The sequence below is a fragment of the Ciona robusta genome, chromosome 14 (genome assembly GCF_009617815.1).
Source record: "Ciona robusta chromosome 14, ASM961781v2".
NCBI lineage: Eukaryota > Metazoa > Chordata > Ascidiacea > Phlebobranchia > Cionidae > Ciona > Ciona robusta.
In genome coordinates, this window is record NC_143248.1 from 169,460 (window position 1) to 191,290 (window position 21,831).

General features: G+C 40.0%; 1 protein-coding gene across 1 annotated transcript in view; it reads right to left on the reverse strand.

The window, feature by feature from the left end:
• The window catches only part of LOC149724627 (FRAS1-related extracellular matrix protein 2-like), a 47,356-nt gene extending 27,545 nt beyond the window's left edge, over positions 1-19,811 (reverse strand). Inside the window, exons 1-18 of the mRNA XM_089892211.1 lie at positions 18,936-19,811; positions 18,243-18,683; positions 17,715-17,908; positions 16,779-16,869; positions 16,112-16,372; positions 15,625-15,798; positions 15,221-15,365; positions 13,867-14,042; positions 13,407-13,617; positions 13,104-13,345; positions 11,957-12,614; positions 9,992-10,158; positions 9,403-9,666; positions 6,622-6,790; positions 3,639-3,806; positions 3,196-3,336; positions 2,259-2,465; positions 1,579-2,079 (exon numbers count right to left, since the gene is read on the reverse strand). Coding sequence (XP_089748337.1) covers positions 1,579-2,079; positions 2,259-2,465; positions 3,196-3,336; positions 3,639-3,806; positions 6,622-6,790; positions 9,403-9,666; positions 9,992-10,158; positions 11,957-12,614; positions 13,104-13,345; positions 13,407-13,617; positions 13,867-14,042; positions 15,221-15,365; positions 15,625-15,798; positions 16,112-16,372; positions 16,779-16,869; positions 17,715-17,908; positions 18,243-18,683; positions 18,936-19,703 — 4,978 coding nt within the window. The 5' untranslated portion in view covers positions 19,704-19,811. The remainder of the gene's footprint in view (positions 1-1,578; positions 2,080-2,258; positions 2,466-3,195; positions 3,337-3,638; positions 3,807-6,621; positions 6,791-9,402; positions 9,667-9,991; positions 10,159-11,956; positions 12,615-13,103; positions 13,346-13,406; positions 13,618-13,866; positions 14,043-15,220; positions 15,366-15,624; positions 15,799-16,111; positions 16,373-16,778; positions 16,870-17,714; positions 17,909-18,242; positions 18,684-18,935) is intronic.
• Between the last annotated feature and the right edge of the window lie 2,020 nt (positions 19,812-21,831).

Sequence of the window (21,831 nt, forward strand, 5' to 3'; positions counted from 1 at the left end):
AATGTATGTTGGATTTATCAGCCACGTTTTTATTCGACACTCTCACTCAAGTAGTTTTTAGCCGTAGTGTTTTAAAATTGTTGTTTTGTTGCTAATTCCCTTCTCTTCGTTGTTTTAATTAATTTGATCTTCGTTATCTTATCCGAAGCAATAAATAAAAATAAGATATATATACATATATATTTATAATATGGTTATCGACTGCATAACAGCCAGTTAATTTCATGCTAAGTTTGTTGGCGAAAACACCCCATGTTTAATTAGGTGTCGAGTGGTGACCAATGACACAGAGTTGGCACGCTACTTGTATTTGTTGTGTGGACAAAGTCAACACGGTATCCTATATTTATTGCCGCCGGCTTCTCTGTATAATAAGGGAAACTTACTGCCAACTTAATATAGATATTTGCGTATATACCTGGCCACCCTTGCGCGGCTGTTTCGTAGTTAATTGAATAAATAAATTTATTGATGACGTCTTCAATAATAGGCAATTTTTTTAAAGGAAGTGAATTTTTTAAGAAGTTATTTCGGAAATCTATTCGATAGAAATAGAAATTTCAGAAATATGTTGTTAAAAGTTTCAATAGTTTGACGAAATACCTTTATATTATTTTTAATTATTACACCGTGCTAACTTCATCTAATTATGCGACCGCCGCTACCGAATAAACATTTCATTTAAATCCAACATATTAATACGAAACCAATACAGCCGATGTGACATGCGGTGTGATTAATGATGTTTTTAAATGTCAATTCTATATCAGGACCAAGATAGTTTTAATTATAATACAGAAGTTGGACATTGGACAGATGCGTGACTACCATGGACACCGCAGTTAGCAAACATTATATAGAAGCGGATATCGGCAGTTGTGGATGATTCCTACTATCTCACGTAAGGTAAATATTGATGAAACCAACTAATGCACTTGGTGTAATATGGGGGGGGGGGGGTGGTTAAGTATTCTGTTCCGTATTAGGGGAGTTTTGGCTCATTAATCCAAAAATAAAATGCAAGTAGGTTGGGGTAAGATGGGACATTGAAACACAGCCGCGTCACCGGATATGACGTTCCCTGTGGAGTCGTCTTAATCTACCGCGAACTATATAAAGCAACACGGTTGATATGGAGCCGGTAATTGAGGTTTCCATGCAGAATGCCATGCATTAAATGGTGGTAACCCTTGTGTTGGGAGGTATGAGGTGGGGTAAGATGGGACGTGTAGGGTGGGGTGAGATGGGACGTGTAGGGGTGGGGTAAGTTGGGACATGTGAGTTGTAAACAGTTTAAAACACGGGAAATATGGGATATTATGTGCAAAAGTGTCCCATCTTACACCATAGTATACAAATCATTAAACAAGTTACGCGCAAGTCAGTATTATTAAGTTTGTTTTGATTTTCGCTCCCATGGACCCTCGTCACCCACTTTACGTTCTCGACCTACTTTCACACAACAGGTTTTTTGTCGTCGGATTACCGCCGATATTTTGTTCGATATTTAATCCTGGTATCGTAAATACACACGGTGTACGTCACTCTTACTATACAGCATAACATGTAAACACTCACCTTGAGTGAATGTTTCGATGGGACCCGTCTCGTTTAAAACGTTGACGATATTTCCATGCTCCAGTGGTTTCGTGATGACGTATGTAAGTAAACTGACGTCAGAATCTCTGTCGTCAGCGCTAAGCGACTTTTTGGTGATTCTGAATCCACGATCGCCGCTTGGCAGTTCCCGCACAGTTGGCGCTCCTCTATTCACCAACATCTGAGGTACCCCGTTGTCCACAGGAACGATCTCAATATCCATTCGCTGTGGTTGGTCTGTGCTATCCACGGTTGAGGGGAAGACGTAAAAATCCTCATGCGTTCCATCAGTTACAGTAAACGAGAATGAATCGGCCACAGTTTCTGATCCGTCATGAGAATACGACACTCGGTTTTCGTTCAAGTCGTCCATGGTAAACTCCCGAACTTCTGTGACTTCGTTCAACAATATCCGCCCATGGACGGGAGCTTGGGTGATGTGAACACGTAACAATGCATCTACTGTGTCGTAATCCTCAACTGCGGAAATATTTTACGTTTATCTTACAACTGCGGATTAAAATAAAACAAGTGATATTTTTACAGCAAATACAATTTATTTGTATATAGTTCTATGATTTTTACAAAACTAATCTAAAGTTTAGATATAAAATGATATCTTTTTGTAACATTTGTGTTAAACTTTATCAAAAAGTTACCTTTTAGTTCAAAAGGGGTAATAAGTTTGGTCGACCCCTCTTTAACACGGATGCCGACAATCGTAACGATCGGTTTCTTGTTGTCGACGTCGGCTATGGACACCCTGAAGGTTCTGTAGACCGGATTGAAACCGTCGGTTACCTCGAACTCGAAGCTGTCCATCTTTACCTCGTCGTCACCGGTGTGGACGTATTGGACCTTGTTACCTACAGGGGGTGATGGGCTTAGTTAGTCTTATAGCATCTGTTACTTAAAGAAGGAATAAACGTCCCAAATGTTGTATAGTACTGTGGGGCAAGATAGGAAACATCTAAATCCCATATTTCCTAATCGTGTTTTTAACAATCAAAAACGAACTTTTAGAATCTTCAATATACGGTTCTATAATTCTGTAAATATTCTTTTTCCCACCAAATGGGATGAAGAATGAAATATGTCCCATCTTACCCCAACCTTATATACTCAATTGGCAAAGTAAACCCGGTGTTCCAACTGTGTATTAAACCTGAGGTTCGTTATCAAGGTTGCTCTTAATAAGCGTGTAAAGCGAAGATAAACGAAGCGATTTACGTCATCAAGTTTGCCGTAATAAGTGTTTATATAAGATGAAAGGGGAACGGCTGACGTTTATTTATTAGCTCGGCTGCAATAACAAAGATCATTCTTCTTCTCAGCTGCCTCGCCTGCGGTCAATGAAAGATTAGACTGCGGTTGACGGCGGAGAACGATGAGACACTTTCTGCAGGATTACTAAATGAATGTAACTTGCTCTATCCTCGCATGGCGGGGCAACAGCAGTCGTTATAACACGGTTGTTCTGTTTCATACACCTCGTGCTAGCTTAAAAGTTACTATGTATTTAAACTTGTGGCCGATTGTTAACAACGAAACGAAACCGAATATGCGGTTCATAAATACAGTTTCGTATCATCTTACCTGCTAAGTCAAGCTGTGTAAACGCAGTGATCGGAACACCGGGTCGATCACTGGATTCTAAATGACCACGTGACGGTTCTTGAGCTATGCTGAACGCAAGGTTTTCATCGGCGCTGTTTAAATCAGCAGTGCTGAGAATATCTGGGGAAAAGAAAAACGTTGTTCGCTTTGCCCGTATGGTATATACATCACCAACAGACAGCAAACATTTTGTTTATAGTATAATGAACGTTATTATTTATCCTCGCATGGCGGGGCAATGACAGTCGTTATAACACGGGTGTTCTGTTTCATTTACCTCGTGTCCGCTTACTAGTTACCACGTATGTAACTTTGTGAGTAATTAATTTTCTGCATTGCTGAAAATTTAGACAACCCATTAGTGACCACTGGGTTGGAGGAATTGAGTATCTTGTTCAAGGAACATCGTTATCGCCACCAACCTGTAGTTAATGTAACTCTTCCCCCTTCTTTCAACGTCACCCCCTTATTTATGACGTCAGGAAACAACATGTCCATAAAAGCGACGTTGACGTAAAAGTAGCGGTCGATGAGAGGGTTGAAACCGTCAGTGACGTCAAACTTGATGAGGTCACGAACCCCTTCGTGCCCTGTGGATATTATACTTGATGACGTATTTGATGATGTCATAAAAAAATGTTTGATAACGTCATATCGTATAAAAAATATAAAGACATATTGCACACCAAACATTTGATGTTGAAACGAGACGGCAGAACAATTTAATTAGAACATGATGAACCGAAAGTTTCAGTCACAACTGGAAGGTAGAATGTCAGATGTGGCAAGAAGTGGTTTCCACATTTAATGCCCTCGGCGTATTCTGATCTTTGAACCCAAGATTTCCAAACCACTAGAAGAGGTATAGCTCAACTAATCGGTGATGGAATTACGTAATTTAAATATTATTTTGATTTATCTCTTCGAACACGGTAGCGAAGATCAAATTAATTAAAACAACGAAGAGAAAGAAAATTGACAGCAAAACGACAGTCGTTATACGCATCACGCTACCGGTAAAAACTACCTGCGTGTATTCAGATAAAATTACAATGTATTTTGCTATCACAAGGTTAATAGTCAACGATTTCAAACATTTTCCAACCAACATATTAAATAGGCCGAACTTATAAATGCTCGAATTAGACGAGCGAAGTCACCGGTAAACCAATCCCGTTCGTGAACTATTGTTTCCGAAGCTAAAAGCGAAGAATTCTTCGGGTACTGTGACGTTATAATTAATCGATTGTTTACCGACCATTGTGACGCGTGTGGGCCGCTGCTTCGCTGTGGGGGGGGGGGGGTTATGTGGTAACATATACTCGTGCGAAAAAAAGTAATTTTGTTTACGTAATACATCAATAGTGGAAATGTTAAAGCGAAACAAAGTGAATGTTTTTGTTTGGCTTCCCTCTATCAGTTTGCAAATCCGCATAATCCTTTTGTTTAAACAAGCGCATTATTACGGAAGTCGACGCAAAACTTAAATTACTTTTCGCTCCTGTCTTTGTGTCTGCAGAGATAACTCTTCTACGAGTTGCGTATATGCTACTGTGGGGTAAGATGGGATACCGTTATCACATAATATACCATATTTCATAACCGTGTTTTAGACAATAAATATAACTTTCGTGACAAAATACGGTGATATAATTCTGTAAACGTTCTTTGTTTACAACCAAATTGGACGACAAAATAAAACATGTCCCATATTACCCCAACCTACTACGAAGTAATGTCTGCTTGTGAATCGTTGCCGCTAAAAGCCAAGAGAGCGCAAGTTGAAATATTGAAGCTAAGATCTCGATGTTTAATCTTGCCTACCGGATGTTAGCCCGGTAAGTGGATTGTCAAGTCCACTATAAGATAACTGAGGATCTAAACACAACGTTCAAGTCACGCATATTCATGATAAATACTTATTTAGTTTAAGGACGAAGCGTACAAGTGTGTTTATTCACCGGCTGCCTGCTGATAGCCACGTGGAAAAGTCGCTTAATAATAATTTTAACCGACGATTGACCGATTGTCGTTTTTCCCCTTTCTTGAATTGTTTTAATAATATGATCTTCGCTATCGTGTTCGAAGAGATAAATAACATAACTTTATTGCATTATATACCTTCATTAAGGTGTTACATTCATTACTGAAGGTTTAATACACTCGTGTGTATTGCAAAGAGACGACACGAGAAAAGTTTTTCCTGAGTTCATTGTAGTTGGACCTTTTGCAGACGTGTGAGTGCGCATGTGCTAACATCGGTGGGTGCCATGAAGGGTAAAGAGATTATTCTATGATTTGCAGAGCGTCTAGTGACTCGTGTATACGATTTCAGTTACGTGCGCCATGGTAACTCAACCATGCAGCTGGTATTTTAACAACAACCACAAGTCTAACCGTGGTATTTACTAAAGAGACCTAACCCATACTTTGTCACACTATATTAGCTGGGTGGGGTGTTGACTCCGTGTATTCAACATACTAAATCTGCAGAAGCATTTGCCGCCTGCAAATGTCTTGGCCAAGTAGTTAGACATGAAAAACAGAATCGGTTCATTTTAGGAAAATGGAAAACCCTGGTCTCAATCTTAGATCACGTGGCGTGGGAGACATACGGACGACAGCGTTTCGCATTTGAACATTTTATCCCATATAGCCAAGACCTCTCCCATCAGTAAAGGTCGTATAATTTCACTAAACAGCAAATACACCGGGTTTTTTAATAAATGCAACTTGCTTTATCCTCGCATGGCAGGGCAACGACAGTAGTTAAAACACGGCTGTTCTGTTTCATACACCTCGTGCCCGCTTAGAAGTTACCACGTATGTAACTTTGTGCGTGTATTTTGAATGGTTGACAATTTAGCTTGGGACCCATAACCGTATGTTACAACGCAGGATTTGGTATCTTATAAATACGAAGGGGTTTCCCATCGTTGCTACAATACAACGATATCCAGATCTTCGTTACTATGTTACGTAATGATCACAATCCATGAACGAGGCTCACCACCCAAATATCTATCATAACATTCGTCCCTATTTGAACCTAATGTATTTGATGGCGCGCGACGTCGGTGTCACGCAGAAAACAAATATTAGTTTTACTTTGTGTTAAAACGGGCGATCAAATGATAAAGCTGAATAATCAGTGACACGCAAGACCTAGATACTTCATGAACTTATAGTATTGCGTATACATATGGGATACGATGGGGAACCTGAATACTTAAGGTTTATATTTAATATTGCGATTGGAAATTATCTTTACTTCTTGTATGCTAAATATTAGCAATAGCAAACTCTGATCTAAATCCCAGGTTCCATGGGGTGTCTCACCTCACCCATATAGAATAGGAATTCTTACGTTGTATGTGGGAGTAAAATACATTGAATGTCTCTCACCTGTGTGTGTATATGATATCCGGTCGTTGTCGATGTCATCTTGCGTAAAGTTGCTGCCCATTATTAGCGGTGTGACGTCACCATCCAACGTTAAGTTAAGCGCCCCGTGTTGTGGGGGGAACGTGATGACGTAGGTAAGTGATGCGTCATCAGAGTCCAAGTCAGTTGCCTAGGTGATACATTGTGTTAGGGTGGGGTAAGATGGGATAATATCGGGGTAAGATGGGATAATATCAATATAGTATGATGGGGTAGATATTTACAAAATTATAAAACCGTCTCTTCAGACCTCTTAAAAGTGTTGTTATTTGTTTAAAACAAGATTAGCAAATATTGGATTCAGGTGCTAACGGTCTCTATCTTTCTTAGTGATAGAATAACATCAGCATTGTGTTTTTATCTTTAAGCGCACCTGTTGCCGCGTATTTCGTATTTTATCTGATTCTTAACATTGCGAAGAAAGTTTAAGCTATATATATGCGCATGTTAGAATCAATGTGTTTCATAAAATGTTTATTTTGCATCCGATATCGCAGGTGCAGAGTCGCTTATAAGTTATAAAGGAATTCAAAAGTCGGTTAAAAAACGGTCATCGTCAATCCGGTGGCAAAAATCATAAAATGTATTTCCAGGCTCGCGTCAACCACAGGAATCTGAAGAATAATCCTGAGTTCGCTGCCACAAGCCCACTGTCAAGCGAAAGCGGCGCAAAACAAACACAGCCGGGCAAGCTTGAAATAAAAACAGAGGCCACGGATCTCAGACCTATCATTATAGGGATTGCGGTCGATTTTGTCCAAACGCCACATCGGCCTACAGACTGGTGTTGTATGGAAATGTGAAAGATATCTCGGCCTCTCACGCGATACGGTACGTCACGGTGTATGACTGAAATATTATTGTTTTGAAAATAGTCGGCCTGTCTATTCATGGGAAAAATTCACACCCTCCATCTTGGAATCAGCTGGGCATCGAAGCGGAAAATTTGGTCAACTAGTAATTAGATGGACAATACGAGTGCTGGTGTCAATCAAATACAACAGAAGTATCGGTTGTGTGGAAATGGCATCGTGATGGTATTTTATGAAATGGCGAGACGATCATTACATGTTTCAACCGCATCGATTATGTAGACACTATAAATATCAGGGTGGGGTAAGATGGGTTTTTCTTTTCTCTCGTCCTATTTTGGTAGTTAAAAAGAATATTTACAAAATTATATACCAGTGTCTCACGACTCTTAAACAGCGTTGTTAATTTTGTAAAACACGGTCAGGAAACATGGGATATTATTTGCCAACCCCACCCTACTATACAGTGCACAATATCCAACGTTATACCATCTACATGTATATTATAGTAAGCCATGCAGACCCGGTGTTGAAATGCCTGGTAGTTTAAAAAGCGCGTGTGGGACGTCCACGGTAGGTTGAGGTGAAAACTGAGGTTGTAGCGATTGGCGCTGGAACTCCATTGAATTGCGACGATGCGAACCATGGTAACTTAAACCTCACTAGAAGTTATTTCCTAGTCGGGCGCAACAGCCACGCTTTTAACTCACTCTTTCCCACAGTAACCCATAGTGTGTTTTAACGACTGTCGTTTTGGTGTGAATTCTCTTCGTTATTTTTATTAATATGATCTTCAGTATCATATTTGAAATGATAATAAAATATTATGTTGGAAAATTTAAGCTTGCTATCAGATGGGAAGGTTCGCTTGGAGATAGAGCTTGGAGACGCCGGAAACCGAGCCAGCTGTTATCTGCTGTCAACCGGTACAAGGACAATATTTTACTCTGCGTATATATCGTAACTAACGCCGGTTTAATGCAAAGATAGCCCGAGTGAAACCCGGCAATTTTGTAAGCTTAATTTTCTATACATGACCACAAGTAGCTATTAATACACGCTTTCTTCCAACCCGTGCTGTTAATGTTACACAGAATGTCTAATCCGGTCAAAATTGAAGCCGTCTCTTTAATTATTCACACGCAGCGTCAATGAGGGCACGTGCCGATGTAAAAAACGACGATCGCAGCAACTGTCGATCAAGCCAACCTCCAACGATGCGTGAATTATTTAGAAGAGAACGTCGGCTATAATTCATACTCGTATGTTTAGCACGGTTGCTTTCTATTTACGCGTCAAAAGCTGCAAACAACGAACGCTTTGTGCTGCAGAGAGAAGATATTTTCTTCTAACGTTAAAGTTTGCCGCAAGGTTGACTCATAGTTTTAACTGAATAATCCTGTAGCTCCACGCATGGCTGGTCGCACATGGACACCAACACATCACAAAATATTCTTAAATTTCGTAATGAAGTTGCAATCAAACTTTAACGGTATGTTTTTTTCATGTCAACTTGAAACAGCACAGAAAAGCTGTGTTTACGTGCGTATACAATATTAATGGTTGCGCGACTCTAAGAACACCTGGCAAAACTAGAGGAAGTCAATACCAAATAAAACATGAGGTATTAAACTGTGGGGTAAGACGGACACCGTTGGCGCCGAAAGCATTTCCTGATCGTGTTTTAACAAGTAACAACCCTCTTTTAAAGTCTTGAGTGTACGGTTATATAATTCTCTAAATATCTTTGTTTATTACTAAAAAAAAAATATCTTTGTTTATTACTAAACCAGACGAAAAAGATGAACGATGTCCCATCTTACCCCACCCTACTTATAAGGAACCATATGAAACATATCTATATCATAATATATTTGTTTAAGTACAACAAAACACCCAAACAACACTGATACGGTCTATGCCAACTCACCATCAGAACATTGTTTGTTACAATGACGGTGGAATCTAGCTCAACGTCTACTCCGTTATTTATTGTCATTCTTGGCGTTTCATCGTCAACGGGAATAATCAAGATTGAAATAATCTCAGACACCTCATGCTCGCCGTCGGACACCGATATTTCAAATTTGTCGTCCGTGGTTTCCGTGTCGTCATGTCGGTATATTATGTCCGTGCCAGTTGCAACATCCGCGAGACTGAAACTGCTAATTTCAACCGGTTCATCACCAACATTCTGCATATGAACATTGTGTTAATATGATAGATATGCGAGCACGGGCGCCAAACCTGGGGTGGCAGGGTAGGCAGGCTTACCCTAGAAGTGCAACTTTTTTATCATTAAACAATAAAGTAATAAACTAGATTTGTTTCATATACCTTATGTGAAGCATGTATTCGATCACGGGGGGTTGGTTTATATTTTTTCCAACAGCATATCAATCAAAAGCACGATTCACGATCAACTATGTTTTTAGCTTCACAAGTTAAAAAAATTCTAAAGGTATATTCTCCAAACTTCCAATTTTAACAAAACCCTCAATAGATATAAAACTTCTTACCGTCCTCATAAACTTCCCGTTCTGGGGAGGTTGAGTGATCGTGAAGACCAGTTGGTTCTCAGGTACGTCATCATCCTCAGCATTAAGCCGGGGAAGATCAACAACAAGATCTCCTCCTTCCTCAACAACGAACTCGGTATGGTGGAGACGAGGTGTCTCGTCGTTCACTGTTGGGAATGGTGTATAATAGGTTGGGGTAAAATGGAACACCTTTTTATTCCATTTTCTCGTCCCATTTGGTAGTAAACAAAGAATATTTAAAGAATTATAAAACTATATTCTCACGACTCCCATAGACCGTTGTTAATTGTTTAAAACATGATCAGGATATTTGGATATTATGTGATAAAGGTGTCCCATCTTACCCCCTATAAATGAACTTCAATTTAATGCAAGCATTACGAAACGTGTACCGCCAAAAAATATTTCCAACGAATTGCATTCTGTAAGGAATTCGAAAATTGTAAACAAATATGAAGTGATCACAACAAATTTCCTTGTTTAATAGGCGACTAAATATTGTTATATTGGAAGCAGAAGCGTATGTATGACGACACAGTACGTTTTGGAGTCATTGGTTTGGGAATTTGGAGCCATGAGGTATTGGGTGTATAAGATAACATTAAGCAAAAGCGGACTCAAAATTGTTATCAAGGTTTTGGCATTTTAGCAACCTTTCTTAATGTCAAATATTATATGTTGGGTTTATGACTCAGTGTTTAAGAGTTTCCTATAATTTTATCAGGAGATTTTATCGACGACCAAGCCAAGCAGTTTGTACCAGATGTTGTAAAAGTCGCACGCACACAAACTCCCTGTTTTAAAGACAAACGATGACAGATTTTCACGCCTTCGGTGTCTGGCCATCGCCAATCTTTGCTAAACGACGAGAGATACGTTTCACAACTATCCTTGCCCCCCTACTAAACCGAAGTCAAGTTACAAACTTTTAAACCCGAATGGCAAAACATATTAAGTGACAATTTACAAAAACAAAACTTGATTCGTTAATATTTGAACTTGAACATTACATGAATTATAGAGTTTGCAACTTTTATTAGAAATTGTAATGATTTTGTGGTGACCTTTTTAACATTATTTTTTGTGGTGACCTTTTAACATTATTTTTTGTGGTGACTTTTTAACATTATTTTTTGTGGTGACCTTTTAACATTATTTTTGTGGTGACCTTTTAAATAAACTGTAACTGGATACTTTCAACGAACAATAATACGCGGTGGTTTTGTCTCATCGTAACGCAGTGACCTTTACTTATTCCAAACGTTGACAGATATTCGCGCAGGAAATTACAACGCAATCCAACTTAAAATAAACGTATCCGACTTCAAAAGAATTCAAAATCTTCCATGGAATGCGCACAGATGTTAGGGAACCACACACTTAGTTCACGTCATATTTTATCCGCAGGAAATTATCATTTCCGTGTTTTTTTCCACCTCTTGTAACAACACCCCTATGTACGCTTGGAAACCGAGTCATTTGAACCGTGCAGTTATGTGTAAACAGGAGGTTCACGTGCAAAGGCAGCTCATATAGATGTATTGATGTTTTCAACAACGTCATGGTTACGCGGGGTGTTTGGGTATTTTTAGAAAGTTTTCACGGCTAATTTGAGCCAAGTGAAATGGCTTCAACGTAACGTGGGTATCACTTAATAAAACATAGGTTCATTCGACCACTTTACAAACTACCAACACATACTAGCTGTTTAGACCATGCATATAGTTATGTGGGGCGAGCACATTATATCAAGGAGTTTCTAATCGTGTTTTAACAATTACCAACTAACGTTTAAAATCATGAGGATGCGGTTTTATAATTCTGTAAATATTCTTTGTTTTCTACAAATTGGGACGAGAAATAGGATTATATAGACTTTTATTAACTGAGTTTTTCAACCGTATATTAACAGCACCCTACTATATAGAACACGAATCCACTGACCTGGATTAATCGCGATATTGAAGAAGGTGGATCCAGATAGATTCGGCGCTCCATCTTGGCACATGAAGGAAAACCGATCCTCCAGCGGTTCGGTTCCGTCATGAACACTTTGTACGAAGTAAATATTCCCTGCCTTTATATCCCCGATGGTGAACGAGCTAATGGGAGTTCCTGCTCTTGATTTCTCCGAACCAGGAGCTGGACTTATATTCTCAACAAACCCTTCACTCGCTTGTGTGGTGATGACGCATAAAATTTCATCATTAATGGTATCAACGTCACTCGCATCCAGATGGATCGGTTCTATCATCCCCTTCCCACCTTCCTCAACAACAAAATCTTCCCCCACATGAACAACTGGAGCTTCACTATCTACAGGTAGTATAGTGACCGCAACTTCCACGTTATCCACTCTATTCCCCCCAACATTCCATTCATCCGACATATCAGACAACGTGAGTTGAAACGAATCGTTATCCGCCTCAATCCCAATCTCTCCCCCCGCATGTTCGAACGAGACTTCCCCATTCCTTATATTCTCTTGTGTGAAACTCGTGGCCGGCTCCCCACTAACAAGTATGGCCCCCTTAGCGGCGGCTGCAGTGACGAGGTACGTCAACATCAGGTCGTTGGTGTCGGAATCGGTAGCGGACAAAACCTAAAAATGCAATAAAATTTAAACCGTAATAAATCCTAAATAATAAAAATTCATTAAACAATAATTATGTTTTCTGGTTTGAATTCATAAAATTCGCCATTTATTATTAAAATAACAATTTTAACCAAGTCTTTAAAATACAATGAAATTTGAAACACATTTAATTAGATTATTTTCTGGTTTAGGTTTTAAACGTCATTGAAGTTCAAAACAAACTTTTTAAAAAATCAAGTTTTGAGTTTCAGGATCATTAAGAATGTAGTCCATTCGGTGCCAACAAGTTGAAGAATCTCTTGGTCAAAAACATATTTAGTTTCAAAGATTCCTTTCAAGTTTCACCGAATGCGAGAGAAATCAGATCACGTGTCGTTTCAGATTCGCTCGTTTACGTCATAAGTTATATTTTATACGAGGTCCTACAGTGAGGCAAGCCATGCGACCTGAGGTTTAGACCAGAGTTGTCCCATTACCCCAACAAGTTAAACTTACATCGCTGGTGATTGTGACGAAACCACGTTCTTGAACTTCAATGGCGAACCCGACAGTCCCGGGTCGTTTGGCGAGCAGTGGTTGTTCGTCATCCACCGGTTCAACTTCAACCCGCACAACTATCGGTATCGTGTGCATTCCATCCGATACTTCCAGGGAAAATTGATCACGTCGTGATTCACTACCGTCGTGTTGGAAGATTATGTGAAAATTCGTGATGTCAGATTTCGTGAATGCCCCACCTTTAATACAATTTTTTTTTAAATATATTTTTATTTATTTTTTAAATTTTTGTGTTCTCACCCAGATTCATAGCTGTAGATTCGTATTGCAAAGCTCCGTGTTGAGGGAGAGACGTCATCACGAATGAGATGACGGATTCATCCGTGTCTTCATCGGTTGCGTCCAATATTTCAGGGGTAACGACTGTGGTTCCTCTCTCTTTCACAGAAAAGCCAGTGTTCACAATGCGGGGTGGTTTGTTATCAACTGGCCGCAGAAATATGGTGAACATCTGGAATAAAATGTGGAATTGAATGAAACTTAATTATCCTCGCATGTCAGGGGCAATGGCAGTCGTTATATCGTTATAACATGCGTGTTCTGTTTCATACACATCGAGCGTGCTTGCGAGTTATTACTACGTATGTAACTTTGTGGCCACGCGCCCGAGAGTTATCGTAAAGCTAACAGTTTCCCGTTAATTTAGTAATGACTGCCAAAAAATAACTCGTCGCATGTAAATATTAAATAATTAACTCACCTGGTCAGGTAAGACGTTGCCAGCATCATCAGATACGTCGAATCGAAACTGCATCGCTCGTGCGATTATTCCCAACTCGGTGTTGGGTGGTTTGTACGCGACTTTGTGATGGTTTACTTGTGCTTGTGTGAAAGTTGTAACTGCCGTGTCCGGGTGTTCCGTCAGCACGATCTTACCTGGCGGATTATAAAGACTGATTAAATGTTTAGAGCTTAGGAAAAAGTGCGGGGAATGGCATAAAGGTCAGGCGTATAGAGTTGCACGGGAGTTGTAAGAAAATAGCTTTCAGAGTTGAAGGGATTTAGAAAATGAACAAAAGTGTGTTTAATATTGTAATGGGGACGCGGAAAGATTTACAACTGACTGGATTATTGTGTGCGTTGCATTCATCTATCTTGGGCAATTAGAGGGAATAAAGCGATTATTTAGTGAGAGATTTTCACTCTTCGTTCATTTTATTCTGCTTGTTTCTAAACAAGAATGAGGTAAAGCAGAATGGCAAAGTCAATTGACTGGAACAACAATATCTAAACGAAGATAGGTTGGAATTAGGGGGAATATGAAACTATGAATAAGTGAGACACAAGCCCTGCAACGCAAACAATATAAATGACAACTGTAAGCAAATGTACCTACTGCTAAATTATGTTTGAACTGCGTGTTCTATTAATTAATTACAGTGTCAATAAAGTCGATTCGGATCAGATAAGATGACAGTCAGTTTAATCTCAGTTCAATTTTGCTAATAGTGACAAAAAAAGAACATTTTTACCTAAAACGTTTTTACCAAAGTTTTAGTTGCGACCGATTATGCTAACTTGCGGTTTGGCTGTAATTTTAACTTGTGCGTTGTGAGAAGCCAAGCGTGACTGCCACGTGACGTTCAGGAAGAACCAACGTAAATATGTTTCAGTAAAGGCGAGTTGTGAATATAGCAGTAGGGGAAGGAGAGTGTTCCGTGTGCTTTTACCGTCCCATTTGGTAGTAAACACAGAGAATTTACAAAAATGTTATAACTGTTTCCCCTCAACTTTAAAGGAGCTTTAATTGTTAAAAAGTATGGGATTCAGGTGTTAACAGTATCCATCCTACCCCACAAATAGCAAACTGGTAGCAGGTTGTGAGGTGCAATGACGGCACGTGCTATAAGGATTCGGTCCAGCACGTCAAATCGTTTATCACGCTGTGCGGGTGAAAGGACGGCTAGGACCGGCGCCTTTGGTCCGGAATGTTAATTCCTCATTTGTCAATTTTCAAAGCAATGGCTTCTTGTTTGCCACTCAAGGATAAGATTAAACGTGGATTCGGCGCCCAACAGCCAAGGCCACACATGGGGGAATGTTTGATTAATTACCGGTATCTTCAAGCGGGGTGATCGGGCTTAGTTCGATCGGTTCTTGGGTTATTCTGTACACAAGATCTTTATCGTCAGTGTCTTGGTCGGTGTAGCGGAGCAGTTTACGATTGAAAGGGGTAAGTTCGAATTCAAGGACGCTCATCTGGGGTGAAGTGTATGGACGTATTTGATTCGTTTATCGTAAAATATAGACATTTTTGCTTTTTGCAATACAGTTAAGATAAATATAAGCTTAAACAACGGATATATATGCATTAAAATACCCCAGCACAGTTACAAATACATGCAGAGCTATAACCTCTAAAAACAAATGATACTCGTTATAAAAATTGTCGTTTGAGTGACGTTTTTTGTTGATTGAAGCATACAATTGAAATAAAGTATAAACATGAATATGTTACCTGTAATGGGGTTCCTTCGTATAAGTTGGGGGGAATGTCGTCAACTGGAAGAATCTTCACGATGAATTGTAAGAGTTGTGATTGGTTGGGGGGTTCGTTTGAATCTTGGATGCGGAAGTGATGCGTATCCATGACGACGGTGGTCGAATGCGGGCCGATGTGTCGGTAGTATAACTGTGGGGGTGTCGGCGTGAATTAAACTTTTTTTATGGTTAATTTGGGAATAAATGGACCATATTCGTCTTATAAACATAACGGGGGGAGATTAGAGTTCAACGTTAATAAATATGGTAGGAAAAAATGTTGCTTAAGATTATAGATTCTGTCGCCTTTTAAAACTAATATTTTAATTTATGTCGTGTTTGGAAACATTGGGTGATATGAGGACAAAGGCTTTTCTTTTCCACCGAATTTTATTGATAATACCCTAACTAAAACAAATAATATATTTTACTAAATACTTCTGCACAAATATAGATATAAAAACCTCCATGTTCGTGATATTGCTCTGGAACCATTGCGTCACCGGTTTCTCCCACCTCGCATCCGATCTAAGCGACCAAGCTTCAAGTTCTGCAGGCGGTTGGTCGACAACCAATAAAAACTCTCCTTCCCTGGAAAATGGTCGTTCCAAAATATATTTGGTTTTCGATGAATCGGAGTCGACATCTGCAGCGTTAATAACCCAACTCGTAACCATCACCGTTTCCCCTTTGTTAACTGTGAGCCCAGTGTTGGTGTCTAGCGTCTGTGAATATAGTTTTTATTTACCTCTTTAAAAATGATAACGAGGGTCAAATTAATTTAAACAACGAAGAGAAGAGAATCAACAGCAAAACAACAGTCATTAAAACACGCTATGGGTAAAAGATGTGAGAAAGAGCGCCAGTTAAGAATCGTGGTTGTTACGTCCTAGGTTTTAAATAATTGCTTGTTCATATTAATGGAACCAACAGGTTTATAAAGCGTTTGCTTTGTTGGGATAATATGTTTTGTAAAAACCTTAAAGATTTTATGATAAAAATAAAATCCGTTAAAGTAGGTTGGGGTAAGATGGGAAATGTTTTCAAACTTTCTTCGTCCCATTTGGTAATAAACAAAGAAAATTACAAAAGGCCTCACAAGTTTTAAACAACTCGTTAACATGTACGTACCGGCGGTGTGTTGTCCAGTGTAGCTATGGTGATCGGGAACAGAAACTCAACTTCGTTCGATCCGTCCGTCATTCGGAAGATTATGTTATCGCTGCAAAAAAACAGGGATGCAATTTTAATTTTAACATCACTTGAAAAAGAGGTGTAATACTGGTAGGTAAGATCGTGTTTTAAACAATTACCAACGCTCTATTGTTTACTTCCAAATGAACGGAAAAAGAGAATAAAAGGACGTCCCATATTACCCCTACTAATATAATATATTTGTTAACGCTGCAATATCGTTTGCCACAAACGCCACCTACGTCATCGAATCTCTGTTTGAAATAATTCGCTAATTTTAGTCGTCGCGTCATCGGTCGGTTTAGTAAGACAGCGATAAATGAACATCGCTTATCGGGTTAACGGTAAGCGTGGTTAGGTTGTGGTGTATCTGTCAACTAAGGGCGGGGACTTGGTTAGAAAGCGATGGATGCCGTTTAATGTATATTGAGTGCGGCTTGCTACTGAAGGTTAAACCAAGCCGTCATATCGTCGCCCGACCGTCATTACATCCCCGTTCCCAAATAAACATGGGGCAACTAAATACACCGCACTTGACGACGGTTGTGCGGCAGACAGATAGTCCTGAAGACACCAAAATTACTTTGTTAATGAGTAACGGACTGATAGAAATAAGATCCGCTTACACCAATACCTATAATGGTAGAGCTGCGTTATACAATGTATTAGTGTGGGGTAAGACGTATGATGTTAAAACCTAAATCTCATATTTCCTTTTGTAAATAATTCTGTAAATATTCGTTGTTCACTAACAAATGGGGCGAAAAAAAATATAAACAAGGTCCATCCTACCCCACCCTACTATATATAAAAATATATGAACACGAGTCAGAAATTTCATTTTTTATCAACATTTTAACTAAGGTCCTATACCTGTATGTATTTGTTCCATCGTGTTGGTACGACACAATACCAGCGTTGAGATCTGCGGGCGTGAAATAAGGACGATTACCGATGGACAAGGTACCATGGCGAGTCCCACGTAGCACAGATACTCGTACATCTTGTAAATTATCCTCGTCCGATATTTCTAGATTTTGCGAACTTGATAAAGCTCTCGATTGACCCTGTTAGCGCAAAGTTGGAGATTATTTTCGGAAACCTTCAGTTGGTATTAAGTAAACACAAGACTCCGCACAAAGCGCCCGAGGGGAACAGAAGACAGGTCTATTAGCGTTTCACATACAACGTAACCGCAGAATTCTCTACGAATTATAGTAAGCCAAGGACGTTCTTCAAATCATTGGATCTTCATGTCGTTCGGGTGGAATTCACAATGATGTGGATTTATTTGTCAAACAATAGTTATGTTATTGGTTGTTTACAAGTTACGTAATATTACGTTGTAACTCAATGTAACTCATGTATCATTTTACCCCACCCCAATATAACTCAATTTACCTGATAAAGCAGTTGTCCCGTGTTCCGAGTCACTACTGGGGCTAATGTGTTCATTGGGTTGACCATGATGATGAAACTAAAAGGATCAGAGACGGCACCATCCGGATCCACGACTTGCATCTCGATCTCAAACATTCGTTGGACGTCGGAATCGACGTTGGGAGGTTTGTATGCGATGAGGTATTCATCTACGTCACGTTGAAAGAAAGATGTGATTGGTTGGTTCCGATCCTCCGTGCTCACTATCTCCCCCTGCTGGAAGCGAAGAGGGGAAGTGATGTTGAAGATCAGATCTTTGGGGTTCGATTCAACATCTGTGGCTCTCAACATCTCGTTGGTGAACGCCGTCATCACAAACTGGTTTACTTCCATCATGATAGAGGATGCGAAGTCTAATTTTGGTGGGGTGTTCTCCAACCCAGGAACAATTTTCACGGCCATCTAGAAATAAAAGCGTATGTTAAGCATATGGTGTTTGTGGAGGCACGGAACTTTTTTTATGGTAATTTACAGATAGAGTGTGTGACGTGTGAGTAAACAAAACCACACGTGTTAACTGGTAAGCGGGCACAAGGTTTTAGAAACAGAACATGTTATAACGACTGTCGTTGGCCCACCACGCGAGGATAAACAAGTTACATCGATTCATGTAACTAAGCAATACAATACGATTATAAGCCAATATTCGCTAACCTGAAAATATTCTTGACTGAGAAGATTGCCCTCCTCGTCTAGAAGTTCTACTACCATAGGTATGTGGTCTTTATTTGGTGAGTTTGTCGTCGCTGTATGTTGGTATCGCACCCCTGATGTTAGGAACTCATCACAAGGTATCATTCGACCGTTGGAAGGATCGTTAAGCAAGCGTCCATACCGCGGGAGGCCGGTGGTGCCGGGTAGAGTGGCGACCTGGCATCGCTCGGTTGCTTCATCATAAGTAAAACCGACGACGTCCCCATCAATTTCTTCCGATGTCCCCAGGAGCTCAGGGACGGTGAGGAAATATAAGTTGGTGATGACGACCCTTTGAATGAACAGAACCTCCACCTTCAGCTTGATGGGAATCACATACGTGTCAGACACGGTGTCGTAGCGAATTTGGAGGCGAATGTGGTCTTCACTTGGACTCCGTGATCCAAGATGAGAATACTTGACGTCTTCGGGACCGAAGTTGCATGGAAACCTCTCGGGTGAAATGAAACCGGGTCGTTGACTTGAGGCTTCGGGAAGAACCGATATGTAACAGTGGTCGCCTTCCTCAACGTGTATGTTAAGGTCTGTATCGGGGCTGATGAACTTTGAGCGGCCATAAGGTGCTCTAACATTGCCTACAGTTCGTACTATATGGTCAGGTGGGTTGAGACTTGGCGGGTGTTGCGCGACGATCCCGCCGGCAATCAAGCACCAAATCGCCGCCGAAATTAATCTCGCCGCCGATCTCTCTCGCCACAGCGGAGCCATTCTTTTGCGCAATACAAATTGTCGTGAATGGTAGCACGATCAAATTACAACGTACTTATGTGGGGACTTCCGTATATGTTGACTCCCTGCCGAAATAAAACAACTTATTATAACAATTAAATAAATATTGAGATGTAAAAACGTTTTCAACAAAGGGCGCCTCTGTTTACTAACGAACACAAGCGTCGTAACATCGGCACGCAGCGCCCACGCTTTAAGCGGGGAGAGAATCTCTCTCTAATTCTGTAACGCGACAACTCGTAATTAGGTTAGCAAATAATGGCCTTGCCTTGTGACTGAGTTAAAGTATTACCACTGCAGCTGCTGATTGACTATTGCTGTGCTAGTTACTTTGCGATTCATTGGCTCCATAACACAGTAACGACTTTTGCATTATAACGAAGTATAATGGACGCGCTATCCAAATAAGCACCAACGACCTCGGGCGATCAGTCGTCCAGCTGAAAGCGGGCAAACTACAGCACTTACATCGCCGCAGAAATCTTATCAGCAGAGTTGTAGTGCCTGGTGCACCATAAGTACTTCATAACCGAAACTCCTCTCAACTCTATCTGTTCAAATCCGCACTCACTTCCAGCTTTAACGAGACAACCACATCGTATCTTTGCCTTCTTCTACCATTCTCTTACCTAGCGCTTTTTTCTTTCCTTCTCTCATACGGGCACAATTGAATTTGATTTCAAGCATACGCCGACACAAATAGAGAAAACCAATCGTTGCGGTTAATGAGTCCATTAACCCACCACAAAATCAGAGAAATACATTAGAACAGAATCTTTCTGTCGATTCAGCGAGTCACAATTAGAGTGTATTTACCCCACGATTAGGTTAACCGCGATACACAACTCTTATCTGGCTGGTAAAGGCTAACATCCGTTTCCGTTTACTTTGAATCTTAACGTGTGGGAAAGCAAATCCAAGTTTCATCAATGCAAAGAACTCCCAAACTTTGATTATTCCGGGTTAAAGTCAAACTAGTGAGCGGACACGTTGTATGAAACAGAACACCCGTGTTATAACTACTGTGGTTGCCCCGCCATGCGGGGATAAATAAGTTAGATTCAACTCCCACGTTTTGATTAATCCGATTCCAATCCACAATGGTGGTCTATGTATTGTCGTATGGTTTAAAGTGGGGCTTTGTATAAATTATCTTTCGCAGTGGTTTTTATGTGTAAGTTTGAATTTATATGATCATTCAACGCCTTTGATAAGTCGCAAGTGGTCACATTGGTCTTCGACTGTTTAACATTAAACTTGCAAAAGGAAAAATTAAATATTAAAAAGAACCAAAAAACATCCCTTTGAAAGAAATGTTCTTCGTGTTTCCATAACATATGGGTGGTAACTTATATCATAAATAGGCATTTCGGTAACTAATAGACATATATCTTCCCCAAAGACTTACCCCAACATTCTACGGGCAATTAGCCTCACTTACTGTTGTTTATGGGTCTCTTCCAGGGTCGGTTATGCTGATCCGATCACCGACCGAACATCGACTAATTGCGGAGGAACGCGCCGCAAATCAGGAAACCAATCCCCGCCGCCGAAGCTTGAATCGCCCGAAAGCGGTTCCCTCGAACTGTGAGTCAGGGTTCGATGTTTTGAACTAAGAATTGTTGTTTCAATCTTCCTTCGTCGTATTATGGCAGCGCTAATCCTTTTCAATCGCAAACGGCGACAACAGAACAGAAGACTTCAAGTTCCGCTTCATGATTGTCTCTCCACAGTAGCTCCCATACATACTCAGTATAAATGTTTCCACCACTAATATTTCGGTGGGTTTATCAAAACAACACTCAAGTATCCAGTATTTCGTAATAATATTTCGGGCACTTACATTCTTAAAGCTATGTTTTGGAGCTGATAGTTCAAATTTATAACCAAAGTATTTCTAATGACTTGCAGCCAGCAGCCCCATGTGTTTATTAAACATTTCACGGTGGTTAGGTCATTACCGTTTTATTATATTTCTACAACGTTATATATATAGTCAGATTAGCATTTTAGTAATTATAAAGAAAGAGAATCACAACATGCTTTGTAAAACCTGCATTCACTGCGAACATATGATAAACAGTGTATGAGCCATAACAGCACACAC